Consider the following 21,405-nt stretch of genomic DNA (forward strand, 5'->3'; position numbering starts at 1 on the left):
CGTCCAAATGGCAGATGAAATTTAATGTGGACATATGCAAACTGATGTACATTGGGAAGAATAACCCAAACCATAGTTACCATGCTAGGGTCCGCCTTGGGGGTCAGCACCCGAGAAAAGATCTGGGTGTCATTGTAGATTATACGCTGAAACCTTCCGCCTAATGTGCAGCAGCGGCCAATAAAGCAAACAAGATGCTAGGAATTATTAGAAAAGGAATGGCAAACAAGACTAAGAATGTTATAATGCCTTATCTCAAAAAAAGGTATAGCGGAACTAGAAATGTTTCAAAGAAGAGCGCCCAAGATGATCTTCTTTCATATGAGGAATTCCTTTCATATGAGGACAGTCTACAGAGGTTAGGGCGCTTCCGCTTGGAAAAGACAGCTGAGGGGAGATATGATTGAAGTCTACAAAATCCTGAGTGGTGTAGAACGGGTAGAAGTGGATCCATTTTTTTTTTTTTTATTCCATCAAAAATTACAAAGACTAGGGGACACTCAATGAAATAACAAGAAAATAATTTTAAGACCAATAGGAGGAAATTTTTTTTGTTTTTTTTACCCAGAGAATAGATAAGCTCTGGAATGCATTGCCAGAGGGTGTGGTAAGGGTAGTAGATGTAGCTGGTTTTTAAAATGGTTTGGACTAGTTCCTGAAGGAAAAGTCCATAATCTGCTATTGAGACAGACATGGGGAAGTCAATGCTTGCCCTGGATCAGTAGCATGGGATATTGCTACTATTTGGGGTTTTGCAAGGATACTGGGCTAGATGGGGGACCATGGTCTGACCCAGCAAGGCTATTCTTATGTTCTTATAGATTAGTGGGGACAGGCACACACCCAAACACAGACCAAAAAATTGCAGAAGCCTTCCTCCCTTCAAAAAGTAGTCAAAAAAGTATAACGACAGTAAATATTTTTTTTACACGAGTTCAGGTTACTTGCCTAGGATGAGAGACATTTATGGGTTTAAGTATAATTATCTAAGGGTTTGTCTGATGCCTTAAAGCTGTGGCCATTTTATTTTCTCAGGTAGTGGGCAGCAACAGGGAAGTAAAGGTCATGGAAAGTATGAAGCTCGTCATATTATTTGTCCATTTTAATTAAATTGCAAAAAAAAATAAATAAATTTTGTTATTTATTTATTCAACACCGTTCTCAGGTACTCAAGCATTTTTTCCTGTCTCTCTCAGCAGGCTCACTATCTATATAATGTAACTGGGGCAATGGAGGGATTAAGTGACTTGCCCAGGGTCACAAGGAGCAGCATGGGTTTGAACCCACAACCCTAGGGTGCTAAGGCTGTAGCTTTAACCACTGCGCCACACTCTTTTCCTGCTTTGCTGGTTTTGTGTATTGAATACTGTGTTCTATATGAGTGTTGCGTGTTTGTGCCATGTGGCAACTTGCAGCTAAATTTGTATCTGAGGGAGAGAGTGAGAAGAAACAGGGTTGTGTGCAAAGAATGCTAATGTACTGCATTCCTCTTAAAAAATCACAATAAAGCTCATATCACTAGCTTTTCTAGTGATAATATTTTTGGAAACAGATAAAAGATTTTATAAAAATAATGCTTTTGTTAGTCATGACTCATTACTAATTATGCAGGATGTATTAAACATTTATTAGTGATATACTGATAGGAATTTGTATCAGCTGTCGTTGAGGTGTTGGTTGTTTTTTTAAATAATAAATGTCAGTAGTGATTGAACAAACTAATCCCACTGGAAGTAATGAAAACACACTCCTGCCTTACTTTTCTAATGAATGTTATTTTTGCTTAGAAAACGTGACTGAAGTTTGGACTGGCTTAAGTAGCAATAGCACGCCACTCTTCTTCAGGTGGTCTGATGGCTCTGCACCAACATTTACTAATTGGCAGAAACAGGAACCCAATGCTGTTCAACATGATGGGCAACTCTGTGTTTCAGTACAGGCGTCTGTAAGTACGAGCCTTTTAAAATGAATTCTGCAAATTTAATGAAGCATGCATACTGCAAAAATGATACAAGTCGGGAAAGGATGAAAAGGAATTGGGTGGCTATTATTATTTCCCTGGTTTATGTCAGATGCACAGTTGACCTCCAGATCCAGGAGATGGAAATAATGTATTAGACCTGTGTTTCCACTGGGTAATGAGGCAATGATTCTGGGAAAGCTCTTAACTCAAACAAAGATGAATCTCTAGGACAAAGATCTAAGCTCATCCTCCTTTTCTGCTAGTGTGCTGGGATGTTGCAATTTTGAATTTGATTGTAGAATTGCCAATACAGTACCAATGGTGATCCCATGCACTGAAAAAAAACCCCAACAACCCAAAAAACAACTAGTGTACTGACTAAGAGGGATGTTTACCAATCCACTGGCATAGCTTTTAACATGCAGTATCCACTAACACAAATTTCAAGTTTATTTTTCATTTGATATACTCTCTATCAGAACTTATCTAGATGGTTTACAATCATTAAAGAGTAAAAACAAATGTTAAAGTAATGCCCACATACATATAATTAAAATTAGCTATAGAGGGGGAGTTACAAGACCTGTAAGATTAACTGGACAGGAGTGAGGAAACAATAGGAGGTAAAAAACCACATCAATAGGGAAAAAAAATAAATTGAGGGAGGGTGGAAGGATGGCACAAGAGGGTACTGATTGCTTTGAAAGAAGCATTTTGATAGAGAGGAGCTCCAGTATTGAAGGCATTCTTGAACAAAAATGTTTTAAGTTTGGACCGGAATTGTTTTAGAGAAGGCTGTTGTTTGATATAATAATAATAACAGTTTATATACTGCAATACCGTTAAGATCTATGCGGTTTACAATAGATTAAGCGAGGTACAAATTGATTGAATTTAAGAGGGGGAAGAGGAGAGTTAATAGGACCGGAAAAGCGTTGTTGAGGAGAAAGAGATTAATAGGACAGAGGAATCACTATGGAGGAGAAAGAAGATGAGTGGGTCAGTTGTCTAGATACTTTAGGAACAGTTGAGTTTTTAGACGTTTTCTGAATTCCTCATAAGTAGCGGGCGAAAGCAGTTGATCTAGGTCTTTACCCCACAATGCTGCTTGATGTGAAAGAAGGTGTTCATGGTGTTTTTTCAGTTTACAACCTCTAACTGGGGGGGAAACGAAGTAGGAATGAGAGCTTCTCTTGTGTCTGTTGGCAGAGAAGGAGAAAAGGTCAATTATGTATTTAGGGGCAAGTCCGTTTAGCGCTTTAAAGCAGAAGCAGGCGAATTTAAACTTTATGCGTGCTTCCATCGGTAGCCAATGTAACTGCCGGTAGTAGGGTGATACATGATCGAATTTCTTTAGTCCGAAGATTAATCTGACCGCTGCATTTTGCATTAATTGTACATGTCGCATATTTTTTGGGAAATGACTAAGTAGGCGATGTTACAGTAGTCAAGTTGACTTAGTACGAGGGATTGGACCAGGGTTCTGAATGCCGACGTATTGAAATAAGCTTTAATGGATCTGAGTTTCCAGAGAGTGAAGAAACCCTTTCTGATTAAGGAGTCCACCTGGTCTTTCATGGTTAGGCATTGATCTAGAGTTACACCTAGTATCTTTATGGTGGCCTGGATGGGGTGATTAAGTTCATTGATGCATAGAGGTGTTTTGGTGTCAAACGGATGTGGTGAAGCAATGAAGATATAAAGCGGAAGAGCATTCAAGAGCGAGGGAAAATAGCTTTCCTAGTGGAATCTTAGAAAATTTGACAAGCGGAAGGAATTTCTAACAGATTTTGATTATTGGAGCGTAGTGTTCTGGTTGTAGTATAGGGAATCAGATGTTTGTCAATAAAAGATGGGATGCTAGAGTGTTTAGTTTTGTAAGTCAGAAGTTGTATGCTAAAACTGGCTAGCATGGTAAAAATTCCTCACTAGCTACTTAGCATGGTAGGGACAGGATCCAGGCAGGACATGGGTGCATTAGGGCTTTTGCAACTGCCGATAGTGTGACTGCACTTCATGCCACATAACACTCGCACTAGCTATTTGTCACAGTTTAGCAAATGACCCCCTTAAGTCAATAGTTTTTGCAGGCGTATTAAGTGCAGCTGTACTACCCATGGAATCATCCGTCCGATCACCTCAACAGGAGCGTCCACCTCCAATCAGAACCTACTGCCCTACGTCAGTAATCTTTTGCAGGTGACATTATGTGCAGCCTTGTCTCCCTAAGGAATCATTCCTCTGAAGTCTCCCCTACCTAAATTCAGACCCTCCTCCCCCCCCCCCCCCAACATTGTCAATTTCAATGGATGGTATTGAAATTCAGGGGAGTCCAAAACTCAGTGTTAAAGGGGTCTCATGACATCTTATATTTCAAAGAAAATATTGAGATCCGAGTTACTAAACTTGCTCTTAACCCAGGAAGTGATGCTGAGAGATATAGGGTGGAGAAAACAGACCTTTATGAACCAATTACCACTAGAGTTGAGAAAACAACAGTCTTTGCTGTCCTTTAGAAGAGGGTTAAAAACTATCCTCTTACTCTATAATGTGAGCATTTAAATGTTCTTACCATTTGCATATTCAGATTATAGAATGCTAGCACTTATGTATGTGGTTTTCTCTCATCTTAGTGTGCAACTTGCATAGCACATAAATTCAATAGGGAGGTGTTCATGTGAATGCAGAATGAGCGTCTCCCACAGTTACACAAACATTTTTGGTCAGCTATTATGTAATTTGACATTTCTGCTCTGTGTGTCTGACCAAGGTATTTGGTTAGTATGAATTTTCTATGTAGCATTCTTTAGTAATTTGGCTTATTCAGTTTTCTCGACAGTGGAGGGAATATTTGTGAGGTTTTGTTGATCCTTGTTCTGTATTTGTGATTTATAAAATGACAGTTGTATAGAATATTGTTTCTTTTTATACTTTAATAAAATGATTTAAATATAGAAATATATCTGTTTGAGGCTCGGGCTGATGGGATCAGACTGAACTCGTGAGGACAGCGCCGGGCCAGGAACAGAGCTCGAGGGGCTGTGTCTTTCAGTACTCTAGCCTTGATCCTGATCTGTTGGGGTTTTTTTTGCCATTTATAGGATCCAGACAGTAGAAGACTGCCCGGCAATAGTCATACTTCCCAACCTCTATAGCTGCCGTCAAACCTCATTCCAAGTTATAAGGCCATTAAAGTTTTGAATTAATTGGATTACATCCATTTTCTATATACAAGGGATCTTCAAAAAGTTTCTGCACTTTTATTTTTTTTTAAACACTATTTATTGAATATCTCATAGAAACATGATGACAGATAAAGGTCAAATGGCCCATCTAGTCTGCCCATCCGCAGTAACCATTTTCTCTTTTTCTCTCCAAGAGATCCCATATGCCTAGCCCAGGGCCTTTTGAATTCAGACAGTCTCTGTCTCACCACCTTTTCGGAGAGACTGTTCCATACATCTACTGCCCTTTCTCTAAAAAAGTATTTCCTTAGATTACTCCGGAACCTCTTAACTTTATCCTATGCCCTCTCATTGCAGAGTTTCCTTTCAAATGAAAGAGATTCAACTCGTGCACATTTATATTACGTAAGTATTTAAATGTCTCTATCATATCTTCCCCTCTCCCGCCTTTCCTCCAAAGTATACAAATTGAGATCTTTAAGTCTGCCCCCATATGCTTTATCACGAAGACCACACACCATTTTAGGAGCCTTCCTCCGGACCGACTCCGTCCTTTTTATATCTTTTTGAAGGTTCGGCCTCCAGAATTGTACACAATATTCTAAATGAGGTCTCAAAAGTAAATTACACCACTTTTCCACATAAGCACCCTGTTGTCTGGCTGACTAGTCACATAACATTCTATGGCACACTGTCTTACCACTTCTCATACCCCAACCATTTCCCGTGAAAATATGAAAGTGCAGAAACTGTTTAAAGAACCTTTGTAGTATTCCTCTGTGCTTACCCCATGTGTTCTTGAATTCTGCCTCCATTTTTGTGTTCACAACCTCCTGTGGGAGGGCATATCAGGCATTCACCACCCTTTCTGTGGAAAAGTATTTCCCAACATTGCTCCTAAGTCTCCCACCCTGCAACCTCAACTCATAACCTCTAGTTCTACTGCTTTCATGTCTCTGAAAAAGATTAGTTTGCATATTAATACCTTTTAAAGTATTTAAACATTTGCATCAGATACCTCCATCTCTTTTCCTCTAGGGCAGGGGTTTCGAAGTCCCTCCTCGAGGGCCGCAATCCAGTTGGGTTTTCAGGATTTCCCCAGTGAATATGCATTAGATCTATTAGCATACAATGAAAACAGTGCATGTAAATAGATCTCATGAATATTCATTGGGGAAATCCTGACTGGATTGCGGCCCTTGAGGAGGGACTTTGACACCCCTGCTCTAGGGTATACTTCTTGTGGCTTAAGCCCCATATCGTTTTTGTCACCTTCCTCTGAAATGCCTCAAGTCTTTTGATGTCCTTAATGAGATATGTCTTCCAAAACTGAACAAAATGCTCCAAATGAGGCCTCACCAATGACTTGTACAAAGGTATTTAACAGCTCCTTCTACTAGAGAGGACTCTCTCTCTGCTGCCTAGCTTACTTCTGGCTATAGCCACAACCTTGTCACAGTGTTTCATTGCCTTAAGATTCTCCACCTCGAGGTCTCTCTCCAATTCTGTGCTTATCAGCCTCTCACCCTCTAGCAAATACAACTCTTTGGGAGGTTTTACACCCCATGTGCATCACTCTACACTCCTTTACATTTTTTAACTTTTTTTTTTTAATTAAAATCAATTTATACATCAAGACAATATAGTCTGGAACAGCAATTTTCATATCAAGAAACTAGCAAAAGGAAGAAACAATACAGAAAAAAATCCACAAATCTATGCCATGAAATGAAAATTTTTAGACTACCATAAGTGGGATATCCAAGAATATGAAATGAATACAGAGAGAGCCATTTAAAGAACTCAAAGTAAAAAAGAAAACCATTGACTATCTCAAACTCTTATATGTAAATCTCCAAGGACACATCAACAGAAGTAGAAGTCCCCATATCTGGGTTGGTTGTTTTTTTTTTGGGGGGGAGGTACTTTGAATGAAGGATCGCAACTGCCCAGGCTCATATAAAATACAACAGAGAGATCTCTCAACTGTATCATGTGTTTGCAAGGAAATCTAAGAAAAAAATTAGCTCCCAGGGCCACAGCGTTCTGCTTCAAAGCAAGAAACTGTTTTTCAATGCTCCTGGGTCTTTTTACATACATCTGGAAAAATCCTTACTTTAGTACCAAGAAATTCAATGTTCTGATAGCAAAACTGCATGTGCATAACTTGTCTTGGGCAATGCTAAAAGTCTGGTAAGAATTGAATATAGATTCCATTGAATGTGATTTTTCTCTCCTTTATTCATTCCAGTTAGTAAATCATAATATATATTATTTAAAGGAGGCATAGAATTTTCTGGAAATTTCAACACATATTTCAGATATTTATAGAACACATCCTTAGGTGTCATAGAAAAGATTTCTAGAAAATTCAAAATATGTAAGTTCAAACTTTTGACCCTGTTTTCCCTAAGTTCCAAATGATGGACCACCATTTTATCAACTTCTAAGGTAGACTGATCCTCTTTAATAGATTTCATCTCTTGGTCCAAAATATCTGCTTTTCCTTCCACAGCATTAGACTCAAGAGTCTACCAGTTGGGATTTTACCAAAGTGTTAGAAGCAAATTGAGCAATACACAAAATTTGTGCATGGACTCCACTGCAAGCCAGACTTCTAAAGAGATAACTGATGGTCTTATCAAAGGAAGAACTGCAAAAGATGTTAAAGTTGCCACCATACTGTTTTTCCAGCTGCCCTCAACTAAGTAAATTCTTCTTTTCTCCCTGTCTCCTAAGCAGGTCTTTTTAATTCGCCTAGCTGGCTGGTCTCTCCCCTCCTAAGCAGAAGTTGACAATTACAGACAGTTCCTGCATTTGAGGCACAGATATCTTTCGAAGTTCTGGCCACAAGGCTGGAGAAATTGGGCTCAGCAAGACTTCTCTACCCAATGGGAAGATGTTTTCTGTCCTGTTTTCCCCAAAAAGGATTGAGAATCTGTGGCAAACTACAGAATGGAGTGCTAACCTAAAGCTGAAGAGGCAGGAGTCGAAATAGGCAGTGGAATCTTGACTTTCCCACATCTCTTAGGCATCTTTAAAGCAAGAAAAATACAATAACATTCTAATTAAATGAACAGACTCCAGGAGCTTTGCTACAGCATGTCAATGGTGGCGACTATCTTGGATCCACCTCCCTACTCCCTACCTGCATTAAATTTTATCAGCCAAACATTACACCATTCTTCCAATATTTTTTAGATCACGACTAATGTTGACCACTCCCTCCGGACAACATGAGAACATCTTCATGCCTGCAAAAAGATAAACATTCCCTTCTAACGCTTTGGCAACATCACTCACAAATATGTTGAATAAAATTAACCTCGGTACCAATCCTTGGGGCACTCCGCTACTGACTTTTCTTCTGAGTGAATTTGGTTCACTACCACTCTCTGACACCTCTCAGTCAACCAGTTTCTAATCCAGTTCACCACTTTAGGTTCTAATTTCAGCCCACTGAAATTGTTCACAAGCCTACGTGGATGGTGTCATCAAGAGCATTTTAGCTTCCTGGACCATGGGATGATTTTCCAAGGGTTGTTGAATAGGGATGGTATACATCTATCAATGAAGGGAAGAAATGTCTTTGGCAGCAGGCTAGGTAATCTACTGAAGAGGGCTTTAAACCAGTGGCGTACCTAGGGTATGTGGCACCCGGGGCCCATCATTTTTTGACACCCCCCCCCCCCCCATGTAAAAAAAATTTTTTTTTTTTTTTTTTTGCAATAACCATGAAATGGAATAAATGGTCAGAATAGAAACAGGCAGTGAAAATTTTCTTTTATTGAACCTCATATATGTAACCATTATTCCAAACATAACATAACATAAATTATGTCTAAATTGTCATGACATTAGAAGTACATATGGAATAGTTGCAGGTGATGCTTGGGACAGTTCTGATTGTGTTAGTTCGGTTTTATGTGTTTTTTGAATAGAAGGGTTTTTATTTCTTTTTGAAGGTTTTGCAGTCTGTGGTTGATATCAATTGGTTGTAGAGTTGGGGGTCGAGTGTTGCAGCTCGAATGGCTAGGAGGTTGTCGAACAGTTTTTTTCTTTTGACGTTTTTGGTTGGAGGGTGTGTGAATGGTGCACAAGTTCTCCTATGTCTGTTTGAAGTGGATTGAATTATTTAGCTGAAGAAATTAGTTACCCCCCATTCCACACACATTAATTCTCTTCCATTTTTGTTCCCATTATAAAAAACACTGATAAGTTCCCAGAAAAAAAATACATTAAAATAAGAAGTGAAAACAAAGGCCCCTACAGATGAGAACATAACATAAGAATAGCCTAACTGGGTCAGACCAATGGTCCATCATGCCCAGTAGCCCATTCTCATGGTAGCCAATCCAGGACACTAATACCTGGTCAAAACCCAAAGAGTAGCAACATTCCATGCTACCGATCCAGGGCAAGCAGACACTTCCCCCATGTCTTAATAACAGATTATGGACTTTTCCTCCAGGAATTTGTCCAAATCTTTCTTAAAACCAGCTACACTATCTGCTTTTACCATAACTTCTGGCCACTTCATTTTTAAGTTTAGATCTTTCCTTTCAAACAGAGACCTTGCTAGATGTCAAATACAGCACAAGGTAACTTCACATGGACTTAGCTGTGCAGGAAATGTGAATCTCCTCATACACCCACCATATAGTGCAAAAATGTGCAAAGGTCTGTTTTTTTCTTTCGATCACTACATAGCCTAATGCCACACAAGCAGCGCTGTTACAAACATATTCTGTAGGTCAATGCTAAGGATAACAAAGTTTCCTTCCTTGGACCAGAAGGAGATAAACCACTGGAAGAGATCCCAAAACAACACCCAAAGACCCACTCAGTGTGTGAATCAGTTGAGTGGAGTGGACTAACTGGGGGGTGGAAATGGGCCCGGAGTTTGCTCAGCAGAATTTCCCAGACCACCTCTTCCTCTCAACACATTGACACGCTGCTGCCACCATCACCACTAGGAACACCTCACTGGGTAGGCCAGCTATGCTATAAACTTTATAAAACACATTATTATATTTTCTTATAAAGCACATATTTTAACTGACCTCTCTGACATCCTCAGCCTTTCCATTCACAAAAATAGAAGGAAGAAAAGTTCCCATTTCCTGCTGTCTCATGTCCCCAGCCTATACAATATTTTTTTTCTGCAGACCCTTCAAAAGTCTGACCAAATCCTCGTTTCACTTGCATTATAAAGTACTGAGGATGCCATCTCTCCCCAATCCCAGGTCCTAAAGTCTAAGACAGTAGCGCAAACTAATGCTGCCAGATACAGGAAAAAAAAATTTTGATTCGATTCAGCCCTATTGAATTGGTTTTTCAATTCGATTTTCCTGCCCAGTTGGGTGATTTTTTTCAAAACTCCTGGTGGGTTTTATAGCTTTTTCACCCCCTTTGGCTTCTCCTAACCACACTGGCGCTGTGGTGTAAATAAAATAAAGAAACAAAAAGGACTTTTCCTCTTTCTGTTAAATCCTAGCTCACGTTTGCAGTCCAACACCAGCTCTGGCAGGATACACATTTCAAATCTGACATGTTATAATCACAAAACAGAAAATAAAATTAATTTTTCTACCTTTTGTTGTCTGGTTATATTTCAAATCTTGTTGGTCCAAGGCTCTGGTTTTCTTCTGATAACTTGCTTGCCAGGGTCTCCTTCTTTCTGCATGCTAACCATCCATCTGCCAACTCTGTCCTCCCTTTCCATTTCCCTTCCCTTCCCAGGAAGTCTGGTATCTTTCCTTTTTTTCATCTCCCTCCACAGATCCACCTTTTCTTAAATACCCTTTCATCCGGCATCTCTCCCTCCTTCCCCACCATCCCAGAGTCCACCATCTCTCCGTTTCTTTTCCTAATTACCCTCCTATCCAGTATCTCTATCCCTCCTCCACACCATCCCTTGTGTCCAATTTCTCTCCCTTTCTGTTCCTTCCCTCCCTAAATCCCATGGTCCATCATCTCTCTCCCTCTCCTCTATTTTCAGACCCATTATTTCTTCCCCCCCCCAAAGTTTGGCATATGCATGTCTCTTTGAACACCCCCTTCCCTCCGTGTACTTCTAAATCATGGTCCCCCCCCAAAGGCCTGTCCCCCCTTAAAGGTCTGCCTGTCCCACCTTGAAGGCCTGCACCCCCCTTGAAGGCCTGTCCCTTCCCCTTGTAGGCCTGTCCCCCCCTTGAAGGTCTGCATCCCCGAAGGCCTGCACCCCCCCGAAGGCCTGTCCCCCACTTGAAGGCCTGTCCCACCCCCTTGTAGCTTCTCCCCCCCCCTTGTAGGCCTGTCCCCCCTTGAAGGCCTGCCTGCCTTCCTTTCCCCCCTTGAAGGCCTGTCCCCCCTTGAAGGCCTGCACCCCCTTGAAGGCCTGCACCACCCCCCTCGAAGGCCTGCACTCCCTTGAAGGTCTGCACCCCCCCCCGAAGGCCTGTCCCCCACTTGAAGGCTTGTACCACCCCCTTGTAGCTTCTCCCCCCCTTGTAGGCCTGTCCCCCCTTTGAAGGCCTGCCTGCCTGCCTTTCCCCCCCTTGAAGGCCTGCACCCCCTTGAAGGACTGCCCCCCCCCCCCCCCGAAGGCCTGCACTCCCTTGAAGGTCTGCACCCCCCCGAAGGCCTGTCCCCCCCCTTGAAGGCCTGTCCCACCCCCTTGTAGGCCTGTCCCCCCCTTGTAGGCCTGTCCCCCCCTTTAAGGCCTGCCTGCCTGCCTTTCCCCCCCTTGAAGGCCTGTCTCCCCCTTGAAGGCCTGCACCCCCCTTGAAGGCCTGCACCCCCCCCTTGAAGGCCTGTCCCCCCCCTTGTAGGCCTGTCCCCCCCCCTTGTAGGCCTGTCCCCCCCCCCTTGTAGGCCTGTCCCCCCCTTGAAGGCCTGCCTGCCTTTCCCCCCTTGAAGGCCTGTTCCCCCCCTTGAAGGCCTGCACCCCCTTGAAGGTCTGCACCCCCCCAAAGGCCTACACCCCCCCCGAAGGCCTGCACCCCCCTGAAGGCCTGCCTGCCCCCCTTGAAGGCCTGCACCCCTTGAAGGTCTGCACCCCCCCCCCGAAGGCCTGTCCCCCCTTGAAGGCCTGCCTGCCTGCCTGTCACCCCCGCCCCCTTGAAAGCCTGCTTGCCTGCCCGCCCGCCCCACCCTGAAGGCCTGATGCCCCGACCCACCCCGAAGGACCGCTCGCCCCCCTGGCCTCCCCGCACCACCTATGAACAGTCGCAGCAGGATCGCGAAGTCAGCGTCAGCGATCCCTGCGCTGCTTCCTGCGCCACGGTCCCGCCCCTCCTCTGACGTCAGAGGAGGGGCGGGATCGCGGCGCAGGAAGCAGCGCAGGGATGCTGACGCTGACTTCGCGATCCTGCTGTGGGCTGCTTCACAGGTGGTGCAGGAAGGTCAGTGGGGCGAGCGGTCCTTCGGGGGTGGCGGGGGACTGAACGGCAAGGCCGGGAACACCCCCTTAGGGCTGGTACCCGGGGCGGCCCGCCCCCCCCCGCCCCCCCCTAGGTACGCCACTGCTTTAAACTAGAAGTGATAGGGCAAGGCGATCAAAGCCACCGGGTGAGTATAAGGTATGCAAATCACTGAATACTTCTACATGGATGGTAAAAGGAGGCAATGTCTGGAAAGTAGTGTATACTAATGCTTGATGTATGGGAAACAAGATTCTTGATTTAGAAGCAGTGATGGAAGAAGATGAGTTGGATATAGTGGCGATCACAGAGGCATGGTTCACAGAGAACCATGACTGGGATGTAATTATATTGGGCTATAATCTGTTCAGGAAAGACAGGGTAGGAAGAAAAGGAGGGGGAGTAGCATTATATGTTAAAAATCATATTAAAGCCACACAATTGCAGGATCTGCAGGGCAAGGAAGAGGCACTGTGAATCAATTTGGAAAGAGGGAATGGTAAATATATTTACATTGGTGTGATATACAGGCCTCCTTCACAGACGGAAGAAGTGGACAGAGATTTAATAGTAGACATTCAGAATATATCTAAAAAAGGAGAAGTTTTACTAATAGGTGATTTTAACAAGCCAGATATTGATTGTACTGGGCAGAACTCTGGGTTTCTGGCCCAGAAATATCTAAGAAAAAGAACAATGAAATCATTAAATTTTAGAGAGTGTATGTTTGGGCAGACTGGATGGACCATTCAGGTCTTTATCTGTCCATGCTGCTCCTTGGGACCTTGGGCAAGTCACTCAATCCTCCATTGCCCCAGGTACGTTAGATAGGTTGTGAGCCTTCCTGGACAGATAGGGAAAATGCTTGAGTACCTAATTGTATAACGCTTAGATAACTTTGGGCTAGATTCACTAAGCAAACCGATCGTGTACCGATCGGTTTGCGAGCCCTTAACGACCAGATTTCCATCAGGCCTGATTCACTAAGGCCTGTAGCGATCCGATCCTGATCGTCCCATGCAAATTCGTAAAACCCCATGCAAAATAGCCAAGAGATTGATTCACTAACAATTGTTTAGCTACTTTGAGTCGGGTTTTACTATTGCCAAACCCGACTGCTGCAGACCTGTCGGTAACTGAGTTACTGTCAGGTCTGCAGGCTTTTTGACAGGCCTGCCTGTCTTTTTTTATTCATTTTTTTCCATGGCACAGATATTTTTCGTGTGTTACATACGCAAAATATCTGCCCCATAAAAAAAATGAATAAAAGACAGGCAGGCCTGTCAAAAAGTTAAAAAAAAAGAAAAAGTAAAAAAAAAAAAAAAAAGTTGTGATGCCCCCCGCATAGATCCCCCCCGCGCCGATGCCCCACAAAAGGCAGGAGGGTTGCCAAGTACCTCCTGCCATGTTACCCCCCTGATCTTGTCTGGCCGGGTCCGGCCCAACCCACCTTCCTCCCTGTTTCTAAATTAAAAGTCATGCCGCCGGGCTGGGTCCGGCCCACCCACCCATAAATAAACTGCAGGAGGGATGCCAACTCCCTCCTGCCACCCCCACCCCTCCGGACACCCCCTACCCATTCCAAGCCCTTTTGCCACCCTCCTCCCCGTATCTTTAATGGAGTAGGAGGGCTGCTCAACCCCTCCTGCTCCAGTGACTCCAGCGATGACTCTTAGGTCTTGACCCGGCGCATCATGCGATGCACGGGGAGAGGCCTAAGGCCCTGATTGGCTCAGGCTCCTACCTTGGGAGGGGTCAGGGGTGCCTGAGCCAATCAGGGACTTCCTTAGGGCTGAGCCTAAGGAAGTCCCTGATTGGTCAAAGCACTAGCCAATCAGGGACTTCCTAAGGCTCAGCCCTAAGGAAGACCATGATTGGCTCAGGCTCCCCAGGCCCCTCCTAAGGTGGGAGCCTGAGCCAATAAGGGCCTTATGCTCCTCCCTATGCATCACATGATGCAACAGGGCGGGGCCTAAGGCCTCAGAGTCGTCGCTGGAGTCTTTGGAGCAGGAGGGGTTGAGCATCCCTCCTGCTCTGTTAAAGGTACGGGGAGGGGAGTTAGCAAGGGAGCTTGGAATGTGTAGGGGATGTCCGGGGGGGTGGCAAGAGGGAGTTGGCATTCCTCCTGCAGTTTGTTTATGGGTGGGTGGCACGGGGTGGCATGACTTTTAATTTAGAAACAGGGAGGGAGGTGGGTCGGGCCTGGCCAGACAAGATCAGGGGGGTAACATGGCAGGAGGGAGTTGGCAACCCTCCTGCCTTTTGTGGGGCATCGGCATGGGGGGATCTACGTGGGGGGGCATCGCAACTTTTAAAAAAACTTTTTCTATTTTATTTACTTTTTTGTCGGGCAGGGAGCCCGTGGTTTTAACCCGCTTTAATCAGCGGGATAAAACCACGGGCTCCCTTCTGGAAGGGCAGGAGAGATTCGGGGCGAGAGCGGGAGAGTCGGGGCAGGCAGATTCAGGGCACAGCTTCGGGGCAGCAGATAGCAGGCTGCCCGATCTCTCTTGCCTGCTCACCGGAATTTCCTGCTTTCTGCCGCCATTCTCCGCAGTGCAGGCCCACTTTAAAACAACAGGCTTCCACTGCAAGGAATGGCGGCAGAGAGCAGGAGAGTCCGGGAGCAGGCAAGAGAGATTTGGGCTGGGCTGAGCCCTGACAGCAGTGACAGGAGGCTGCTTCTCCTGTCACTACTGTCAGGGTGTGCACATGAGTGGGGATCGTTCTGGGCGTGTAGGGGGTGTGCTATTGATCGTCTCCATTTGCAAGCAGGCCTTTACTGAATCAGTCGGCCGGCATGCAATAGGAAATGGATCATGCACGGTTTGGAGGTTTAGTGAATCCTGCCCTTTGATAGGCGGTATATAAATACCTAAAATAAAAAATTTTTACTATGTTAATTAGTGTACGAATGTATACTGTGTTAAAGTGCTGGATGTTTAAAAAAAAAAAAAAAAAATTCTGTTCTGGATATTTTTGCTATAATTAAAATTTACTAAAAGAAAAGAAAAACCTTTTTATACTCCCAATTTTAATTTAATTTATTAAATGCAGTCTCAGACCATATTTTATCTATAATCTTTCCCCCCCCCAAAGTTTACATTTTGAAGATAGGGCCTGGCATAGCAAAATGGCAGTTTACGTCAGTTGTATAAATGGAAAAGCTGAATAAGGCTGAGTCACAAACAATTGAAGTTTGCTGGCAATTAATATTGTGTGTCCTTCAAAGAAGCCTACCCCCACCTCCTTCCTGGCTCTGTCTGAAGCAAGTCACAAGCTTCTACTTGGTAATTATTCCTTTGTCTTCCCCTAGTGAAGAATGTCAGTACTATCCTGACAGTTACATTCTTCATTACAAAGCATCCCCTCTGTTCATTTTCTAAGAACTGAGATTCATTTTTTATATCGAAATGTCTTTAGCTCTTGCTTCTGGTCACTTGTCAAAACAAGATTCTCACAAGTCTTCAAAGTAAAAAAGAAAAAGGGCCATTTTTATGTTTATAAATCAGTTCACAGTCTCCTTCAGCTATTCATCTCCTGGATAACAAGTGTATCACCCAAGCCGAAGCAAGATTAAGCTGTTTTCATCTTATACACTCTCTTTTTCTTTGTTAGGAGGGACAGTGGAAAATGAAAAAATGTGAAGAAAAATTGTTTTATATCTGTCAAAAAACAGGAGACCTTGAAACTTTTCTTCCTGAAGGAGAAAAGAGCTGCAAGGAGGTAAGCTTATATTACGTGATCATCCCCCTCTTTTACAAAACTGCGATAGCAGTTTCTAACGTGGGGAGCCGCGCTGAATAGCCTGCGCTGCTCCTGACGCTCATAGGAACTCAATGAGCGTCGGGAGCAGCACAGGCCATTCAGCACGGCTGCCCGCGCTAGAAACTCCTATTGCCGTTTCATAAAAGGAGGCCCATGTGTGCCAGCCTGGTAGAGCGAGTAACTGCCAAACATTCCTATTTAAATAATCTGCTCAATTAAACAATACCAGCATGTAGCCTTTATTTTTGATTGTCACAATGTAAAATGAGCACATGAGGTGGGTGGGGAATAGGGGTAATTCTATAACAAAGCACGTGGATAGGTTCTAGTTTATAAAGACAAGTAGGTGCCTACATGTCTTTATAAAATATTGACATTGTGCAGGGCCAGCGTTGGGGGGTGGGGAGGGGGAACAACAGAGCAGCTGCCCTGAACCTCAAGGCTCTGTGGGGGCCTCTCGTTGGTCAGCATGTCCTCCCCCTTCTAACTGCGCTGGTCGGACGTCTCCTTCACCTTTGTTCTCATCCATTTTTTTGTTGCAGTGAATTGCCGGCTGCAGCAGCGACTCTGAAGCACAGCCTGCGGCCTCCCTCCATGCTTTCTTTCTGACGCAGTCTGCCACCAATAATGTAAGTTCGTTTTTCTGCCTGGAAGGACCACGGCAGAAGAAATGTACAGAGGGAATCTGCAAGCTGTGCTTCAGAGTCTCTGCTGCAGCAAAAGTGGATGAAAACAAAGGAGAAGGCGACGTCGGACCAGTGCTGTTAATAGGAGGAAGACATGCCGGGCTAGGAAGACCCCTGGACCAACTGTTTGTTTTGGGATTTTTTTAAAGTAGAATGGGGAAAGGGGTTCAAAGAAGTGCTAGACTGGGGGTGGGGGGTGAAGGGGAAGAACCTATAGGGCCAGAAACAGAGGGTACTAGAGAGAGATGGTGGGCAGTAGTCTAGAGCAGTGTTCTTCAACCGCCGGTCCGTGGACTGGTGCCGGTCCGCCGAAATTTTCTGCCGGTCCATAGGGCCGGCACGCCCATCGGGCAGAAGACAGTGTTCTTGCCACCGGTCCACAGTGCGATCAATGCAGCATCTTTGGGCCGGCTCCCTGAGTGCTGCAGTGCACAAATCCGTGGGAAAAGGCTCCTATGCGCGTCCTGCGTCTGAAACGGAAGCCGCCTCTCTGATGTCGCAACGTCTTCCAGATGAGGCACGGGATGCATGTGAGGAGTCGCTGCCCACAGCTTTATGCAATGCAGCACTCAGGGAGCCAGCCCGAAGATCGAACTGTGGACTGGCCTGAAGGCAAGGCAAGGCACAGCATGGAGAGAGACAACAATGGTAGGAGGAACGCTTTTTCATTTTTTTATTTAGTGATTGATTTATATTTGCTGTTTGTTCAGGAAGAAATGCATTTGTTTCTTTTCCTCTGGGGTTGTATTGCTTGCAGAGTCTTGCATCTTAGGGTTTGTTTGTAAATATTAGTACTTTTATTTTTTGGTCCTGCATTTGCATGAGGTTATATGTTTTCTGGTAGGAATGAATGTTGAAAAGCATACAGTGTGTTTTGTGTATTTTAATTTTGTGGTTAACCATTATATGTTGTTAATATGATTATAGTGTGTGTGTGTGTGTGTATGTATGTATGTATGTATGTATGAAAAATGAATGGGAAAAAATGGTGTTACAATTAATACTATCATGGGGCGGGGTCTGGGGCGGAGATTGGATGGAGACGGGCACGAATTAGTTCTTCAACTGCCGGTCCTTGGACTAGTGCCGATCTACAAAATAATTATTTTATTTCCGCCAGTCCATAGGTGTCAGAAGGTTGAAGAACACTGGTCTAGAGGGAGAGAAGAGAAAGGGAGAGAAGTTGGATGTGGAGTAAGGGAAAAGAGATACTTGAAGGGAGGACAGTTAGGAAAAGAAAGGCAAAAATGGTGGAACTGGTGGTGGTGTAGGGAGGAAGAGTTGGAATAGTTGGAAAGAGAAAGGGTGGACCTGGGGGGGGGGGGCAGAGAGATATGGGATGGGAGGCAGTTGAGAAAAGGAGAGAAATTGGACCTTGGGATGGAAGGAGGTTGGGGAAGGAGAAATTTTAGGTCTGGGGGTGGAAAAGAAAGAAAGATGCAGCATTTCTTTTCCCTCCCACCCTTCCATTGTTCAAGGAGAACCCATAGGAGGAAAGAGAGATGGGATAAAAAGATGTTAGGGAATGTAGAGAAAGAGACAGGGAGATATAGCCTGATGAGAGAGGGAGGGGGATTCTGGAACTATGTGGAAGAGGTCAAAAGGGGGATGACGAGAAAGAGAACACAGTACAGTGGTAGAAATGTGGTAATGGGGAGTAGATAGATGGAAATAGGAGACTGGGGAAGGAGTGAAATGGGAGAGCTAGAGAACGAAAGGAGATGGAAAATTGATAGGTAGCTGAAAAATTAAAAAGGGTGATATTTGAATGGTCAGAGGCAAAAAAGAAAACCAGAAGGAAAACTGAAAGGGAAAAATCAATATGTTGGAGACAGGCATATGAGGGAATTGAGCAAGAGAGAAGAGAAGAAAAAAAATGGACAGCAGACACTAGAAAGAGAGTTAGTAGAAGATAGAGAAAAAGCAGAAAGATAAACTGGGACCAAGATGATGGAAAAAAAAAATGTCCAGACAACAAGGTAGAAAAAAGTGTTTTATTTTAAATTTATTGCCTGGAATATGTTAGTTTTGGGTTATGTGCATCACAAATATATTTGTATTCTATTCAGTGGCATAGCCACGCAACTGTTTGGTGTGTGGGGGCGGGGGGTTACTGGAGCACTAAATTTTCACCCCGCAAGAATGCAAAATATAAATACTTGAGCTGATGAAGATCCCCAAGCCCTGCCAAATGAATACATCCTCCTCCAGTCTGGCAACCAGAAATCTCCACGCTTCACAACTAGTAGCTGTATCTTCAAGCTGCCATTGCTTTCATTCATGCTTGAAAGCCAATGGAGTGGGGAGGCAGCTGCAGCAGCTCTGAAATACTGTTGCAAGCTACAGAATTTGGAATGTTCTGGTCGCTGGACCTGAGGAGGGGGGAGGAGGTAGTCATTAGCTGCTGGGGCTTATGGATCCCCACCAACTAAAGCAAGGGAGATGTTCATTTTGAGGGGGCCTAAGCTCAAAGTGGGAGGCCCAGCCCCCTCTCACGGTTATGCCACTGATTGTGTTTAGTACAGAATGAAGTACTTACTGAGTTTAACGTTTTGGAGTTTCCAATTCAGTTTTGGTGTTCATATTTCTTTTTCTAATTTGTGATCTATTGTTCTGTATTTGGTGAAGGTATGTGAAGAAGTTATTTAAAGTTGTTTTATATGTATATTTGTGGTAGTAATGGTGGGTGGGGAAATTGGGAGAGATTGCAGGTAGAAGAGGGGCCTCCTCCTTAATTTCTGCCCTGGGCCCCAGCATGTCTAAATCCAGCCCTGAATATGTAGCAGAGAACGCACCCTGAATGGTGGTGCAATCACTTACCTCTGCTTGAGAGCTGGTTTAAATGAAAGCAGGTTCTTTATGTACGTACAAACATAGATTAAGGGCATTTCAGAATTGAGTTGTAAACTGCTTTGATGTGTACATTAGGAAAGGCGGTATATTACACTTAATACATAAACCATACACATGTACGTGCCAACTCTGCTTATTCTACACCTAAACTCTGTCCCTCGTGCATATAGTTTATGCATTAGGTATGATACATCGCCTTTCCTAATGTACACATCAAAGCAGTTTACAACTCCATTCTGAAATACCCTTAATTTATGCTTGTACGTGCGTGAAGAAGCTGCTTTCATTTGCACCAGCTCTCAAGAAGAGGTAAGTGATTGCACCACCATTCAGGGTACATTCTCCGCCTCAAATGCCAGTATTTTACAAAGACATGTAGACACCTACTTGTCTTTATACAAACCTACCCATGGTGTTCTGTTATAAAATTACCTACTATTCCCCGGTGACGGGATAATTGCGCGCCAGACGCCAGCACGCCGACAGAAGCGCGCGGGGGAAAAAATAATTTTTAAAGAGCTGTGACTGGGGGTTTGGGGTGGCAACCCTCCCACTTTATTGGTTAGTGTTCGTGCTGCCATTGCAGGGGGGTGTGGGGGGTGAAAGTCCCCACATTATAGAGAAAACTGAACTTTTCCCGAAAAAAATCAGAAAAAGTTCCGTTTTCACTATAATGGAGGTTTCCAACCCCCCCGTACCCTCCTCCAACAGCAGCGCGAACACTAACCAATAAAGTGGGGGGGGGGTTACTTTTTCCCCCGCGCGCTTCTGTCTTGCGCCGAATTGTCGGTGCTGGATTGTCAGTGCACTGACATCTTGCGCTCTACTGTCTATGAACCCTATTCCCCAACCACTTCATGTGCTCATTTTACATTGTGACAAACAGAAATAAAGACGCTGGTGAGATCGAGTAAGCAAGCGATCCAAACTGTGTGAGAAAGTGAAAATCGCTAAGCCCTGAAGAAACGGTTTTATACCGTGAAACGTGGGCTACTGTTCAAAACAGCACTCGTAATTTTACAGCACAGTAGGCAGCTTTACATCTCAGTCCTGCACTAAGATTAATAGTGGCAGTAACACATTCTCCGTGGAAGTTTTTGCCAATGATGTGGAGGAGGTCTGAGCATTTATATTGAAAACGCACATTGAAACATATTTAAAATTATTTATGAATGCGGAATAGCCAATGATGGAGGTTACCACGTAATTCTTCCCGCGGTTGCAAACAGTAAGCGGTGGAGTGGTGGGACTGAGGCTTCCACATACAGTATTTATTGGTGAATTTTCAAGAGGATTTGAATATCTAGTCCCCCGTTGTTGATAAATTACTACACTATTTGGACTGATATAAAGGTTAATACACTGTAGCCATTTATTGTGCTACCAAAATAAGCCTGAAGCTTTTCTTCCGTCGAGTGCTCTCAATTTAAAAAGTAGAGCATCTATATTTATAATTAATTAAACAAAAATAAAGGCCACATGTTGGTATTGTTTAATTGGGTGGAGCCTAGGCAGAGTTCACACATACATGCATATGGTTTATGTAT

At 43.9% G+C, this 21,405-nt stretch overlaps 1 protein-coding gene across 3 annotated transcripts in view; it reads left to right on the plus strand.

Moving 5' to 3' along the window:
• PLA2R1 (phospholipase A2 receptor 1) overlaps positions 1 to 21,405 on the plus strand; it is a 206,411-nt gene that overhangs the window by 61,465 nt on the left and 123,541 nt on the right. For all 3 annotated transcript variants that reach the window (XM_033944554.1, XM_033944552.1, XM_033944553.1), the window contains exons 8-9: positions 1,788 to 1,945; positions 16,170 to 16,277. In XM_033944554.1, the coding sequence (XP_033800445.1) occupies positions 1,788 to 1,945; positions 16,170 to 16,277 (266 nt within the window). The remainder of the gene's footprint in view (positions 1 to 1,787; positions 1,946 to 16,169; positions 16,278 to 21,405) is intronic.

This window comes from Geotrypetes seraphini, chromosome 5 (assembly GCF_902459505.1).
Source record: "Geotrypetes seraphini chromosome 5, aGeoSer1.1, whole genome shotgun sequence".
Lineage (NCBI taxonomy): Eukaryota > Metazoa > Chordata > Amphibia > Gymnophiona > Dermophiidae > Geotrypetes > Geotrypetes seraphini.